The sequence below is a fragment of the Salarias fasciatus genome, chromosome 1 (assembly GCF_902148845.1).
Source record: "Salarias fasciatus chromosome 1, fSalaFa1.1, whole genome shotgun sequence".
In the NCBI taxonomy this organism is placed as follows: Eukaryota; Metazoa; Chordata; class Actinopteri; order Blenniiformes; family Blenniidae; genus Salarias; species Salarias fasciatus.
This window is the reverse complement of record NC_043745.1, coordinates 34,209,195-34,225,105: the sequence shown is the minus strand read 5'-3', so window position 1 is coordinate 34,225,105 and position 15,911 is coordinate 34,209,195. Positions and strand designations below refer to the sequence as shown.

At 44.7% G+C, this 15,911-nt stretch overlaps 1 protein-coding gene across 1 annotated transcript in view; it reads right to left on the bottom strand.

Moving 5' to 3' along the window:
- Positions 1–15,911, bottom strand: part of nav2a (neuron navigator 2a) — a 111,909-nt gene that overhangs the window by 55,640 nt on the left and 40,358 nt on the right. Inside the window, exons 4-10 of the mRNA XM_030096689.1 lie at positions 15,255–15,327; positions 14,177–14,432; positions 13,987–14,043; positions 10,244–10,377; positions 1,679–2,903; positions 646–755; positions 467–575 (exon numbers count right to left, since the gene is read on the bottom strand). Coding sequence (XP_029952549.1) covers positions 467–575; positions 646–755; positions 1,679–2,903; positions 10,244–10,377; positions 13,987–14,043; positions 14,177–14,432; positions 15,255–15,327 — 1,964 coding nt within the window. The remainder of the gene's footprint in view (positions 1–466; positions 576–645; positions 756–1,678; positions 2,904–10,243; positions 10,378–13,986; positions 14,044–14,176; positions 14,433–15,254; positions 15,328–15,911) is intronic.

Sequence of the window (15,911 nt, the reverse complement as noted above, 5' to 3'; positions counted from 1 at the left end):
CAGCTACACGGGGGGAGAAAAAGGAGGTAATACCTGTAAACGTAGACAGTCACAGTCTGCTGGCCGTGACGCAGTTCAGTCAAATCCTCTGTACAGAGTCTGATGTGGTGTTTACCAGTCAACCGTAGCGGCCATTGTAAGGCGCGACACTTGATGATCCCCAGACAGTGGGGTTTTGTTTCCTCCTGTAGCCCATTTTAGAAACTTCTTTATGAGCATTACTGACTCGACAGGCTAAATTTAAAATGTTTAGAGAGCTTTTGTTTTTCTTTATATGAGATGACTTTGGCAGAAAATGAAGAGTAAAATGAAAAAAACTGCTAATATTAGACAGAAAATGGAATAACAAGTTAAATCCTCAAAGAGAAAACCTGAATGATGATTTTCTGCTGATTTTCACTGAATTCATCGTTCAGCTCGAAGCAGAGATGAATTCATAGTAGAAAATGAATTGACTTCATCTCACCTGTGTGTGACCTGAGTTCCTCGCAGGCTGGACATCGTCTCCTCCAGGTTCTGTCGCAGGTCTGCGATGTTTTTGACGGTACGCAAACGCCTCGTCTCCGGGTCCTCGCCTGAGCAGGACAGCAAGGAACAGTAAGAGCAGGCAGAACTGATCTTGAACTGGAGGAGACGGCCGCTGACCTGAAAGGTCCTCGGTGGAGGTCTGGCTGGTTTTGGTGAAGGAAACGTCTCCAACTCTTCCTCCTGAGCCGGTCTCGGCGATCACAGTTCCCTCTCCGTCCGTCTGGGATCTGGGGAAAAAAAATTGCCGAAGGGATAAAAGCGGGAAAATCATCGATTCAGAAACCTTGTGCACTTAGCGGCTACGTAATATTCTGCAAATTGTCACGGAAGGATAGAGGGATAAACCTGATTAAGAACTAAATCTGCTGCGTTTCAAGCCTTGTGACCAGGGTCCGAAATGAATTCCCCACTAAGCCCCGGTAAAGTTTGTCTTTGAAGGATAAATCAATACGGTTCAGGCACAGCTCTGGTGGCTGGTGGCTTTTTGAAACGATGACGTTTGAATGAGAGGGTTAAACACAGCCTTTGGTCTCTGCCTGCTTCCAGACTTTGCCCCTGTCGACTGCTGTGCACTCGCTGTGAGTACGAGCCAGCCAAAACCGCAGCCTGCTCTACACAAAATCCCTTCTGTAACTTCTGGTTTGGAGACTTAGTGCTGGTTAAAACAAGAAGTTATTTCCATGCAGTAATTCTTCTGGCTCAAACAACATCATTTCCTGCAATGTGTTTTATCCTCGGTACATTGACCTTTAGCATAAAGTACAATTAAAGCATTCATTCAGCTTTTCCAACGTCTTCTTCTGTCAAAACACTCATTCTGACAGCTGGCGGTGCCGTAATCCTGCCGGTAATGACATCTGACAGGTATAGACCAGCAGAGGAAGTTTCTGAGTACTGATAAAGGGGGGACTGGGGGGGTCTGGAGGTGGGGCAGTTAGCAGGGGTCAGAACATATAGAGGCAGGAAGGGCAGTGGCACGGGGGCTGTCAGGAAGCTAACGGGAAGTTATTAAGAGTGTGAGGGACTTATCGCACTGGGACCGGGACAGAGGTCAGAGGCACACGACATCTCAACATATAGATGTGTAGGAAAACAAGTTAGAGAAGAACATGCATGAATCTTGGGGGTGGGGGTGGGGGTGAGACGGTACCTGTACATGAACGGCGCCACGGTGGCCGTGTTGGGGTGACTGTGGTGCTGTTGCGTCTGAGGTAGCTGCACGCTGACGGTGTTGCTGGCTGTGCTCTGCGTCGTGCCTCCTCCTGTCACAGGGGCGGCGCTGGTCTTCCCCTCTGTGGAGCCCAGGCTGGAGGTAGAGCTGGAGTGTCTGCTGTCCCGGTCTTTGTCCAGGGGCCCCCGGTGCATGGCGAGGCCCCCTCCTAACCGCATGCTGCGGGGCCTCTCGCCGGCCTCCTTTGCTGAGGAAGCTTTGCTCCCGACCCCCGGGCCTTTGCTTCCTGGCTTTGGTATTCCGCTGTGTGCAGGTGTGGATCCCTCCTTTTTGGCCACTTTGCTCCCCTTGGGAATGAAACTGGCGATTTTAGAAGTCTTTTTGTTTGAGCCGTCGGCGTCTGCGGCGACGGGTGCTGCTTCCTCCTTCAGCTCCTCTCCTCTCAGCTCGGTCCTGTCGTTAACAGAGACACGTTTCCCAACTTCCTTGGCCTTCTCCTTCCCTCTGTCCTTGTCCTTCTCGGGGCCTTTCACGGAGCCCTTCTTGGCAGTCAAAGCTCTGCTGAAAGTGCGTTGGGCGATACCCCTCAGAGCGATTTTGGGGCTGCTGGCGGTGGTGGAAACGGTGGTGCCGGCTGAGGGGGCCGCTGTCCCGTTGCTGGTCAGTCCTGGACGGACATTTCCATCATCCTCCTCCAGGGGGTCTGTGTTGGAGCCGGTCTCGGCTCTCTCCACCTGCCCCGCTCCAGTCTGCCTCGCTGGTGCAACATGTTCGTTCTGAGCCCCCACCCCATTGGAGGAGGAGGAGGCAGTGGAGGATTTGGAGCCCCCTTTACTGTTAAACAGTTTAAGCTTCTCCAGCATCGACTTCTGAGCGGCAGCCTTCGGAGGAGCTTCTGTGGCGGGGGCGGTCTTACTTGAAGCGTCCTTCTCCGGCTTGCCGGACTGCATGGCAGATGAGGGGCTGCTCGTGGAGGAGGGGGGGTGAGAAGAAGCGTGCTTGGAGCTGGTCGACTTGCTCCTCCAAGGCTTCCCGTTGCTGCTGGGCTGGGGAATGGCCGTGGAGGAGGAAGAGGATGAAGACGAGGGGGGGATCAGCGTGGAGGTAGTGGCGGGAGCGCTGGCGGAGGAGCCGACGGTCACTGCGGACGACGGAGCATGCTCAGTCATCGCCGAAGGCTGCGAAGTCACGCCCTCTGAGGAATCTGCATCAGAAAGAAGACACACCATCAAACAATGGAAAAGCAAGATAAAGATGAAAAAGGGAGGATCAGGTGGAGACAAGAAAAAAACCCACTGGGGGTAAATCTTCTTTGACCCCACACAAGCCAGCCTTATATGGGCCTGAAGGTGGCCGTTGTTGACACAGCCAAACGTGGCATATACTCTCCTTTGGGCGAGACACCAAAATGGTTAAAAACCTCTTAGCACTAACAATGAGAGGAGCCCATCACAAACTGTTTATAAAAACACTGAGGAGCAGTCTCAAGTGCTTTCAAGCCGTGCCAAGCAGGCCGAGTCGAGAAGCAGTCCTGCTTCACGTATAAGGCTTGGACTTATATGGACTGCTTTTGGTCAGGGTCCCTCAGCTCCACAAAGACACGCTGTCCGGACACATCTGGTTCGGTGTAGTCAGTCTCCCATAAATTAAGCTAAAAAATACATTTAAACATGGATATGCACAGAGCAGACTTCACTTTCCTCCCCCTCCTGGAAGGCTCTGCTACAGATCCATCATCTATTAAGAAACCGTCTGAGTGAATGAGCAACATGTGGCTTAGAAACATCTCAGCAAGCAAACTCACCAGGACGATTTCAGATGGAAGTCAGAGCGCTTATGAAAGCAAAAGTATCCTGAGGGCTGCTGAGGTTGTTTGTGAGGGTGTGCAGAGTTGTGCTACCGGCACAGCCAGTGACATTTGAATATTCAAATACCAACGGCCAGAGGGAGAGAGGGAGAGAGAGAGAGAGAGAGAGAGAGAGGCAATGCAGAGAGTGGAAAGACTCATAATACTTTGGTCATCACACACACACACACACACAAACACACACACACACACACACACACACACACACACACACACACACACACACACACACACACACACACACACACACACACACACACACACACACACACACACACACACACACACACTCTCTCTAACCTTAAAGAGTTTATGCACTTGATTTCCAATATTTATAGTTTTGCTCTAAGTTGATGCTATTTTAATGTATCATTTCACATAATAAACTAATCTGACAGTTCTTTCTCTTGTCAGTTGTTGTCTGGATTGCTTGTATAATACATGAACTACTTCTACAAATTACGGATTTTGAACTTAATGAAATATTAGAAAACTCGGTTCAGGTATAAAAAGGCCTAAAATTTGGAAATTTCAGGAAAAACTGAAACAATATATCAGTGCAATTTTTGTCCCTTATTTCCGGTGCACAGCTGCATAACAATATGGACAAAGATGCAATACTTCTTCTTCACAAAGGAAAGTTATTTAACTGACTTATCAGAAGAGATATGAAGGGATGTTACCTGTAAGTCACACTTCACTTTATTCACTTGTCCCTTGAAGGGCAATTTGGTTTGCAGCAGACAATATAAAAAGGTCACATTCAAAAGGACATAAAAATATACATTACAAAGTATGCAATTGCTCATCATTTAGTCAAAATTTAAGCAGAATATTTAAATACTGGCCCACCTCCTTTACCTCTTTTTTTGTCTGTTTTTCTTTTGCTTGCATTCTTATAGCATTTTTTTTTTTTGGCTCCTATTTAGAGATAGTCCCCGTTTTGCTGCATCTACTTTCTTCCTCCTGTTTAGCATTTATTGAGAGCAGCCTGGAACAATGGAGCCATTAGGAAGTGATTAGGGCCCAATTAGCCGTGCTACTAGTTAGCGGTCGGAAAAAGTGGGTCAGGTTGCTAATAGCTGGTTTCCTATTGGAGGCAGCTGAAAGGGAAGAGGACCCGGTGTGATTGTGAAGCAGGCAAAGAGAATGACGGGACTGGCAGCGCAGGTTTGGGATGAGCGAAGCTTCGATACGGGACGGTCTGTGCCGTCCAAGAATGCGGTCAGCGTGGATTTCAGGTCAGAAAGGAACAGGACAGCGAGAGGCCCCGGACCCCGGACCCGGGGTCAATGTGTCATGGCTGGACCCAATGACCGGTCCTGAAACGCTTCAGTAGTGTTGAAAAAGGTGAGGGGAAGCAGTCCAACATGGCGGCTCAGACGTGACACTAGACAGATGGACGTGGAAACTACTGCATCACAAACTCATCACAGGTCAGGACTCACACTTGTAGAAGTTTGGAGTAAATATAAAGTGAACAAAAGAAATGGGATCATCACATTATTGGGAATTTTCTTTGATTCTCCAACACAAAGAAATTATGAGTGGTGAAACGTGGGATAAAAAAGAGGGAGTGGGAAAGTTATTTATTTATTTTCATTAACGGCTGCTTCAGGTCTAATCTGACATGTATACATTTACTGAAGTGACCACAAGGGGGAGTAAAGAGTTATCTTTTGATAAAGTGCTGCACATCCTCAAAAACACTGCTGCACAGGAAGCTAATAATATAAAGCAAAAACCACATCAAATGCAAAAACATCTAAAAAATAGTAATAAAGTATTCACTTGGAAATGTGACTTTTTCTGGCTCATATATGAGAAACAAGGTTTTAATGATGAAAAGCGCAGAATACACTTAAAGCAGCAGTTTCCCTTCAAAAATAAACAAATGATCGACTGAACGTGGACGAGGAATGGGTCACTGACAGAATGACCCTGTGCAGCCTCGGGGCAGATCCCAGTTTTAACCTGCTCGGCAGAACATGCTGAAAGAATTTCAGTGTTTATGACTTAACTGCCCAATTACCACAGTCACTGGAGATGGAGATAAAAAGCAGAAAATGATAGAAAAGCACTGCCCAGAGGGGGAAAAGATCAGCGACCACCCTTCTTCTCTGCGAGTCTGTCTGAGGCCCGGTCCAGCTGCCGGCTCCTCTCAGAGCATCCTGATAACATCAAGGCTGTTTGAGGAAATCAGGCGAAGTGGGCTCAAAGCTCCTTTCACGGGTCGTCACACTCGGGTCTGGATGTTTGCGTGTGTGTGTGTGTGTGTGTGTGTGTGTGTGTGTGTCACAGAGAATGCTCGTCTCAAACTGTGCAAAAGCATGTAATTTCAACACTCTCGTGCTGTGTGTGCATGCCTGTGCCTGCATGCCGGGTTTGAGCGAGAGAGAAGGGAGGATGTTTGTTGTCAGCGACCTCAAGACGCCCTGCTCTGCCCCTGTGTGAGTTCTCCAGGTCAGAAAGCAAAGCGAGGCAAAGTGTGTACGGCCACACTTGAAAACAAACAGTAAATGTGTTAAAAGTAGCCTCGGCTGACTTTGTTTAGACATCAGAAGCCTCTCCGGCCGCTCTCACGGTCACACTGGTCACAAGACATTAAGCTGAACTCTCTCAGTAACCTGAAAATGCCCCACTTATATACAAGTCAGTCACTCCCAGCAAAATGGGAAGCGTGTTTGTGCTTTAAACCGCAAGTGTTTTCTCATGTGCTGCACAGTGGAAGCATTGTGAGGCCAGTTCTCCCTGACTGGTCAGCTTTCTTTAATTTATTAACACACTCAAAGACATTTTAATTTGCGAAAATCTGGCACAAAGTTTAAAGCAGCAGGTGTTTGCTTACTCATCATGATCTGCTCTTTCTCCCTCTCTCCCTCGCTCGCTCGCTCCTCAGTCTTTGTGCTCCAAAAAGTGAGAGGGACAGCCGGCTTTTGTGTGGAGAGCGAAACTTTTTAAAGTTTCTCCACATGAATACACTCAAACAGTGACGCTACAGCTCATCAGAAGGCCATTCATTCAGCGGGGGCGCCGGCCATCAAACGCACAAACACACACAGAGATGCATGTGCAGCAGAAACTTGCACACACACACACACACACAAACACACAACCACAGGTGCCCCGGCTCCCCCCCTCCTCTCTGCTCCGTGTCGCCGGCTGGACATCCAGACTCTGTCACCTTGTATTAGCGCAGCGCAGAGGAGGAGATTCAGGTCTGTTTGCTTACTGTACAGCCGTCCACCAACAATCTATTCTAGTGTCAGAACCACTGACACACAGCAGAGATCTGGCCTCACAATGGAGGCTGCAGGTGTCTCTCTAACAACATTACAACCAACACATAAACACACAGAACTTAACATGCACCACAAAAGTCCAAATATGCTATTTTATAGCAAATCTGACCTGGACTATTTAGAAGGAGTTGTTAGATATTTATTATAGTCTTAAAAATGCAGCGGAAAATCTGCTGATGTGACATTAAAGCAGCAAAGATGTTAGCCAATTAGCATCCAAAAGCATCCACATTTAAAGCACTAATAACAGTTCTGCTCAATCTGTGGTCACATTTTCAAAGTTTTCATAAAAACATCAATCTTACATCTGAAAATGCAAATCTAAGATCTACAAGTGAAAGCTGACAAACCTCATGAGTGCTGCAAACATCCAGGAGGAGGAAGAGAAAAAGAGGCAAACAGAGGAGGAGATGGACAGGAGGGAGGGGAGGGGAGGGGAGAGCCTAAAACCACGGCCTGCCATCCAGAGAGGAGGACCTCAGAGGAAGATGACGGAGGAGGAGGAGGAGGGTGCTGCGGTGGAAGGAGGGGCTTGGAGACGACATGAACCGGAGCAGGAGGGGTCAACCAGTCACTCTCACTCTACCTGCTTATAATCATGTGGTCCCCCCCAATTCATATACTAACCTGAATTAGTATATCAATAAGAAGTTGATTTATTTTATTAGCTGTAAGCAATAATCATCAATAAATGCCTAAAACACATCACATATAACCTGATATTTATGGTTTCCCTCTTTGAACTGAACCAGTGAAATAAATCACATAACGATTCACTGAATTCACCCGGAGAAGTTAATGCAAACGTCTGAACTGCAGAATAAAAAGACTGAAGTTACAAAACATGACGATAGTGACGATAATAATGTCTTGGCATGTTGGATTTTGCCAACCGTTACTCAATGAATTTCATTGTTAACTGTAAAGCTGACAGACCGCGGTGAGTTGAAAGCAATGGTCTGCATTGCTGCACCATCAAGGACATTCTGCCTTCATACATTTTTGACTAAGTTGCACAGAAAGACATTGTTTTTTATTATTTCCGTTGTCGTATTTATTTGTTGTTTTCTGTTCCACATGTCATGTACTTTACGCCTTTGATGTGGAATATGTTTGTGGAATGAGGAGACACATGCAGTTATAAGTTATAATCATTTTGGTGTGTTTTAATTGTATGATTTTGTAAGTGTTTTTCATTATACTTCACTTATTCATCTTTTATTGCTTTTAAGATCATTATATTGTGAGCTGCTGGACACGTTGAATTCCCCCCTGGGGAATGAATAAAGTGTCTTTTCTTCTACTCTGTTTATGTAAATACTGCTGCCCCTGAAATCTCAATGGGACTTCCCAAGTTGAATTAAAAAAAAAAAAGAAAAAACTAGCATCTTGCATCAGCAGCTACATTCATGCTTTCAGCTCAAAAACTCAATTCAGCAGTTTGGATGCCAGCTAACTGAGTTTGGCTTTGTTTTTCAGAGAAGCTTTCAAAACTGCTCAACACTTTAAGTTAATTTGATGCAGGACTGGCTTGTTGCAGAGGCTTCTTAAAATCAACCTGACTTCCGAGAATTAATTGACTTCACTAAATGTAACAGTTATTCAAATAGTGCATTGGTCATTGGGGGATTTTCTTCTGCTCTGATGCTTCTGGAAAATGCAAAGCCTTTTTTTCGATTTATGGCAAACACCCTGGCATGTGTCTCCTTCATGAAAATCTTGTCATAATCTCTAGTAACAACTGCTTAAACAAAGGAGTATTTTATCAAAATTTGAAGGTGTTCTCCTAAAGTTCTTCCATTCATCTCCCGTACTGCTCTATCCATCTTTGTGTTGTGTTCTGTATCCAGTTCCAGAGATACACAGCAGGGGATCCGAGCCTCTCAAACAGAGAGGAACACAAACACACACACTCACATTCACAACTAGGCCCAAGTAACATTCACCAATGAGCTTCAAATGCAAGTTTTAGGTATGAAAATAAGTAAACTCCACACAGAATGACTCCCAAACTCAACTGAGACTGAGGAAGGAATCCTGCCCACTGCACCACAGTGCCGTGTGTTTCATTACTGCACTCATGCAGGTAAGCTCCCACATGTGTGCACTAATAAAGTGGCCACATCTCCACACATCGCACTAAACGTCCCAGGGAGCTGCTCGCAGTGCTGGTCCCACTTGTCATTGTTTAAACACAGACAACACACTCTTTCCCCTTCTCTCTGTCTTTCATGCTCACGCATTCTCTCTTCCCCTGTGTCTCTCTGGGCGGTCAGAACTCTGTCTAATGCAGGGTAATGAGTTTAGACTGTGAACACTAACACAGTCTATATAAAGACTTGGCCCACTGAGGAGTGACAGAAGCTATTTCAACACCGCTCCAACTAAATATACTGCCAAAGACACACAGTTTGCATGCTTCGGAGGATGGATGGACGCACGGGCAGAATGAGTTAAAAAGTGGGTCAGAGCAGTTTGAAATATTCACCGGTGTCAATACGGTCTTGACTCCAGCACAAACACACAGCTTTATTTACATTTCTCTTAGAGTATAAACTGCAGATGCAAACGCTGGCTCTGATTGTTCTTTTAAATGATGGGGTCTTGAGTTGGAGGTATACAGTACGGCTATTTAAATCTTTTATCGCAGCAAAGTGGGAGGATTTCTTTCAGGTCTGCAGGCGATCAGGTTCCTGTCTGCACAGAGCATGTAAAGCATATTTGGAAAACAGCCAAGGTTTTGGTATTGGCCTATATCTGGCTTGATCGCAAGCAGCAATAAATACATCGGAAAAACTGTTCCCAATACCACCAGACACATCCATCTGTCCATCCATCCAGTTTCATCCAACCTGGTATTGCCAGGATCTGGAGCTGATTACATGGTGACTGGAGGGATACAACCAAGAAAGGTCAACGGTCCATCACAAAGTGAACATGGAGACACACGATCCTGTAGTTAACTAATTAACCTCAGAAGCTACAACACTTGAAACACGATGGAGAATATATGCAAACTCAGCAAAGGAAAAAAGCTAAGACGCTTCAAACAAAAAATGGAATTCAATCTGATCTCCCATCCAAAAACTTTTACCTCAGAGCCAAAAGTTTACGACTCATGTTTTCACATTTGACTCATTAGGAAATAAGCACAAGTCATGTAGGGTAACCTGTACGTTTGGTAGAGAGAATCAAGAACAAGCCTCTGAACAATCCAATACTTAATTCTTAAAATATCAACTTACATATTTACCATTTTTAATTGTCTATGGTAGAGATTAAGCACAGGTTGATGAGGACTTTAAATACTGAGTGTTGTGTGTGTGTGTGTGTGTGTGTGTGTGTGTGTGTGTGTGTGCTTGGCACGGGGCCTACCTTTGTTCAGGTGTGCGTTGGCTTTGGTCTTGTCGCTGAAGGCCTGGCTGCGTCGGTTCCCGGCAGCGGCGACCGAGCCCCGCGGAGGGATGTCACCGCCAGCAGTGGACACCCTCGTCGTGGGGCCAGGAAGTCTGATGAATGGAGAAAGGGACAGAGGGAGCAGAAGGAATGAAAGGGAGGAGGAAAGTGTGAAAGGGGGAATAAACAAGGCAGTGGGAGAATGTTTGTACATGATTAGATTTCACAACTTCTTCTCACTTCATCAGCATGTATCTAGACATCAGTACTGTACTATAGTTGTGTGTCTGTAATAACGCACAACTATCTGTAATTGGCAAATTTAAAATAATAAATTGGTTTAGAGAATACTCACTACAAAGATTTTCACATGTCACAGAAAAGTTTGACCACTTTTTGGAGGGAAGGCACACGACTAGTCTACTATTAGATTAACTGAAGGAAGAATTTTAATAGAACAGCAAATGGATTAGAGGTGAACAACATCTGCAGATCACATTTAAATTGTTTTCAAAGGAAAAAAACAAACTTACCAGTGCAAAGAAAGGGACAATGTGCATGTCTTATCAAATTCATCCCACATATTTAAAGTTCACACTAACAATGAGCACAGTGAAAACATACCACACAGTGCACACATTTGATGCTTCAGGGAAACAAGTGCATACGTCTTCCGTATAATGAGAGACTCAACATCCGGAGCGAAGTTGTAATGTGACCTTTTTTTGACCCCCTGTATTGATTTCTTGAGGGAAGTGCTCTCTGTTTGCTCTCTAGTGAGACCACAAGGTCAAGTATGCCTCAAATTGATGGCTGCAGTGACCGCAGAGTCAGCGGCCTCGCTCTGCGCAGTCTCTCTTTACGCTTTGTGCCGTTTTGGGCTCTCTTCAAACGGTTTCCAGGACAAATATTTACATGTGGATAACCTGCAGTTCCCAAAACTCTGTGGTTTTGGTTGGTAAACTCGGATACTGCCGGCTATTCCTGTAACTTTGAGGGGGAAAGCCTCGCCACACACACCTGCAGCGGTCTAATGGAGGCAGAAAAAAGCTGGCGTGGACAATCTGAGTGAGAGCAGGTCCAAAGGGAGCAGCTTCAAATTACACATGCTGCTCCCCTAATATCCCAGCGTGCATTATAAGGGATGCACCGGACATGGATACGCTCTGGTGTAAGTTATGACACCTTGTTTCGATATTGTAAATCAATCTGATGCTTTGGGTTAAATGTGCAGGTTGAGCTGTAATCTGACCGAGCTGTGGTACACACACTGCTAATGAAATGCTCATTTATCACACAGAAACATCACCGCCGCCGCCGCCGCCGTCATCCCATCGTCGTCCTGGGACTGTGAGGCGGATGCTGATAAACAGATTAGAGCTTTCTCGCTAAAGTCGTGCATTACGAAACTCATTTCCGGCGTGTCGTTCTTTTTGACCGATCATTATTTATCTAACCACATTATTGAGACAAGAGGAGTCTAAGATCATCAGGCTTTCAATTATAGAAGGGACAGTCAGGCTGCTGCCTTCCCCACGACTCCAGCTCTCTGCAGAGGAAAGACATGATCTAAAACTTTAATATGGTCGACTTTCAGAGACCTGCAGACATAGAGGGGATCTATTGATTAAATATGTGGTCTAAGCAATGAAAAAGAAGACGGGTGGGGAAATGTGTAACACTGCTGGTCCTGATACATCTCCACGATATTACAAAGCAAAGTTAAAAAAAAAAAAACAAAAAAACAAAAAAACTGTAGTTATATTGCTATCACATAACAGTATGACGGAACACATTTCCCTTTCAAAGTTTAGTAATATTTAATGTAATCCTTCAAAGCAGGAGCTGCACTCACTGTGAAAAGGTGATTTTATTACCTTAAGTCAGATATGTTGTGATTAAATTTCAGAACAGAACATGAATATTTCCATTATAACATAGTCAAATTCAGTTATAATATGATTGAATGTTAGCGTAATAATATGTGATTTCATTGATGACTACTTTTTGAAAATGTAGTATGGCATGTTTTTTTTTAAACAGTATTCACAATTAAAATGAAATAAACAAAAACAATTTTGACTGATTTAAGTTTTCTGTCAGTTGAAATGAAAGTAAAAGTCTGTTTTCACCGGTTTGCTTGATACCTGCATCCAGTGACCCCTGTTTGTGTGTGTGTGTGTGTGTGTGTGTGTGTGTGTGTGTGTGTAAAATCGCAGATGATTGCGAGGGAAACCGTTTTGCAACAGCTATCTTTCAACAGAAGATATTTTAAGTACAGATATGCTAAAAATACACATCAACGGAGGATTTCAGCTGTTATTCTTCTATTCAATTCTGTCACATTGGCTTTTTAACATCCACATTGCTAAAAATGCTCCATCTCGAAAAAAACCTCACCTAATGTCTTTTCTTTTTAATGTACGCAGATTTTCTCAGCTCTTTTTAGGATATCTCTATAACATTATGAAAACAGCATGCATTTCCAATTCTTAGATTCTGAAAAAAGTACACAAATTGACACAACCTCAACCAGTTATGTAGTACAGTTATGTAGAACATTCACCTGATAGAAATAACATGTATGGTTCAAATCTGCTGTAGCCTGAGCGCAGTTTGCTTTTCAGGGATCTCCCACAGTTTAGAGCACACTTATGTATTTTAGGCTGAGAGGTGGCGCTTAAGAGGGTCAGTATTTAACAGTGTGTGTTCATGTACTGTATTTAATTACCTTCCTGGAGCGTCCATTCAACAAGGTTGCAGATATTCTCAAAAATCGTGACGGTAAGATTTCCCATCCATTCTTACCTTTTCAGACTCATTTAACAACTGCCATATTGCATCTCATCAAATTCAATCTTAGCAGTCAGATGTAGACCATAATATAAAAATCTAAACTACAAAATTACTTTGATTGCATTTCCAAAATGGTATTTAAAAACAAAAGTGTTAAAAATGCGAATTGCATCCTGTAGTTGCACATGCTGGCCAGACGGAGGAGCCATTGCATCAATTTGAGGGAGAATAGGAGGATTTTTGCAGGTGGAACACAAACAATTTCTTAGATGGGCTGCATGCAAAACTACATCTACATCCAATTCCAGGGTGCAGTTTCACTTTATGTGACACAGCATGCTAAAAAAAGGCAAAGTGAAAGCAAAAACACTGCATTTCAATCAAACAGTCATGTATTATAAGTACACATTACTGCCACACAATCTTTGTGTGTTAATTTCTAATGTTAAATTATGTGAGGGACGTTCTTGTCAAGCAACCCCCTAAGACACAAACACACAGACACACACACACATATATACATACACACACACTTACTTAAGGGTTATCTAAAGGTCTTTCACAGTCCATTTAGCAGGGATGCCAAATGAGGCGCGCTGCCAGACAGGCAGGCCGGTCCAAAAAAGGAGCCTGGAGCTTTATTTCCTCTCCACTCAACACTAGCACTCATGCATAATAGATACAGCTTGTAGTAGAGATTGCCCTTAATCACAGACAAAGAAACGACGCAAAAACTCATTAAAGTACTAAAGCCATGTTGTCCTTGATAAGGGGCAATTTCTACCTTCCTATTTACAGGAATAAGACGGGTCAAGAACTGTGGTGGAAAGGAAAGGAAAGGAAAGGAAAGGAAAGGAAAGGAAAGGAAAGGAAAGGAAAAGAGAGGAAGAGTGAGGCGAAAACTCAGAAAGGCAGAAGAGGCTGACCTAGAGCTCTTTTTCTGACCAAGCGAAAACTTGAGCAGTTTACTTTGAGACCCATCCCTGGAGGAGAGAGATGGAAGAGGACAGAGAGGCCATGTTTAGAGTCACAAATGAGAGGAAACGTGAACAGGAGGACAGAAATGTCTTCATGATGGATCAGAACAGCAGAAGTCGTCAGAGGACAGCCCCTCACCTGGACTGCATCTCGGCCTGTGCTGCTTTCTGGCCCGTCGTGGTTGGAGTCCCATGCGGAGAGTGGCCGAGTTGGGCCGGGGCGCTGCTCTGCTGACTGAGGGGGGGGTGGGCGTGCTGGGACTGGACCGCTGGGGGCAGAGAGGGCTGCGAGTTCAGCCGCTGGGCCTGCTGCTGCTGCTGCTGCTGCTGCTGTTTGTAGCGCGACAAGCTGAAGAAAAGGCCGAGGATGGCTTTCAGATTGCCATTTCGAATCTCTGAGGATCAGACAGAGGGACAACGTGAGGATGAAGGACAAGTAAACTGCAACTGCAAATCCAAAAGGAGAGTCGAGACTCTGAAAGCCCGGTTAGTGACAGAATCACTGTAAAGTGGACAGAATACGCTATGACTTAAGTTTCACAGTGTGCCCCTTTCACAGCTCATTTTCAGTTGAAGTGGAAAGTCTCACTGAAACCACTGCAAAGCACACGGCCAAAATGCACTCCGTATTTCATTTTGAGTGGGAAAACAATCAAAACAGTTAATATAAAGAACATTTAAAAGAGGCTATAACCTGAATTTACAGCCTATTGTACTTTTCATGTGGTTAGAATATGAGGTGCTTTTCTTTTTTCCCTCTAATGACCAATAGCTAGCTTTACTCCCCAGTCTAACACATCAACAAGTCCTCAGTACAGATCAGAGAGGTGACTGCATGTCTCTTTTACTGTCAGGAACCATCACTGTTGGATTTGGTATGGTTGGGACTGCTCTCACAATTACCACCAGTCCAATATTATTGTTTCTTCCAAGCTTGTGATCAAATCCGGACCAATACATGCCTATTCCTTTTGACATGATCTACATTTACACACCATTATGCAGTAATGGGATCTTTCTGCTACATTAGCTGAATGTATAGAGTAATCACCACTCATCAAGCCTGCATGTTTTAATGTGTTTTTTCTTGACAACAGAGCATGCAAATCAAAATGTTTGAATGCATCAAGATCCCATTATTCCTCACATATTTCTCCTTGGTATACACGCCTCTCGCTGCTCTGAAAGGCGCTGGTGACGAGCGTGCAGCAGCTTACCTTCTGCAGACAGACCCTGGATGTTGACTCCTTTGGCTGCCAGGAAACTGAGGCAGGCGTCTATGTTCTCAATCTGTGGAGAGACAGACAACAGCTGTAAGACGCTACACGCTGCACATTTCCATTCACATTTGCATACTTGTACAACGCGGGGAAGCACGCCGCTCTGTGTTGTGCGCGGCTCTCCTGAGACTGCAATAACAAAATGGGAAATTAACAACCAAGATCTGGGAAGGAAAGTTGGCAGCACAAACTGTACCAGGCGGTTAAAAGAAATGCTGAACGTTAACAATGCAGAAAATGTCAGGATTGCGGATGGCAAATGCTTCAATCGTCACTGATTCAAGGGAAAATATGTCAAATCATGCTGTCAAACTAATCTTTTTTTTTTTTTTTTTTTTTTAATGAACTGAATTTCCTTTGGGTCTGATCATTTCTGTCACTCATCCCGTTCTTTCATTCTCACTACCTGCTTCATGAGGTAGAGCCAATCGAAGCCGACAGTGGGTGAGAGGCAGGACGCAGTCTGGACATGGCCAAAACACCAGTTGGCAACTTGGAGTCACCAATTAAACTAACAAGCATGTGTTTGGATTGTGGGAGGAAGTCAGAGCGCTACGAGGCAACAGTGTTCACCGCTACACCGGCGAGTGAGCA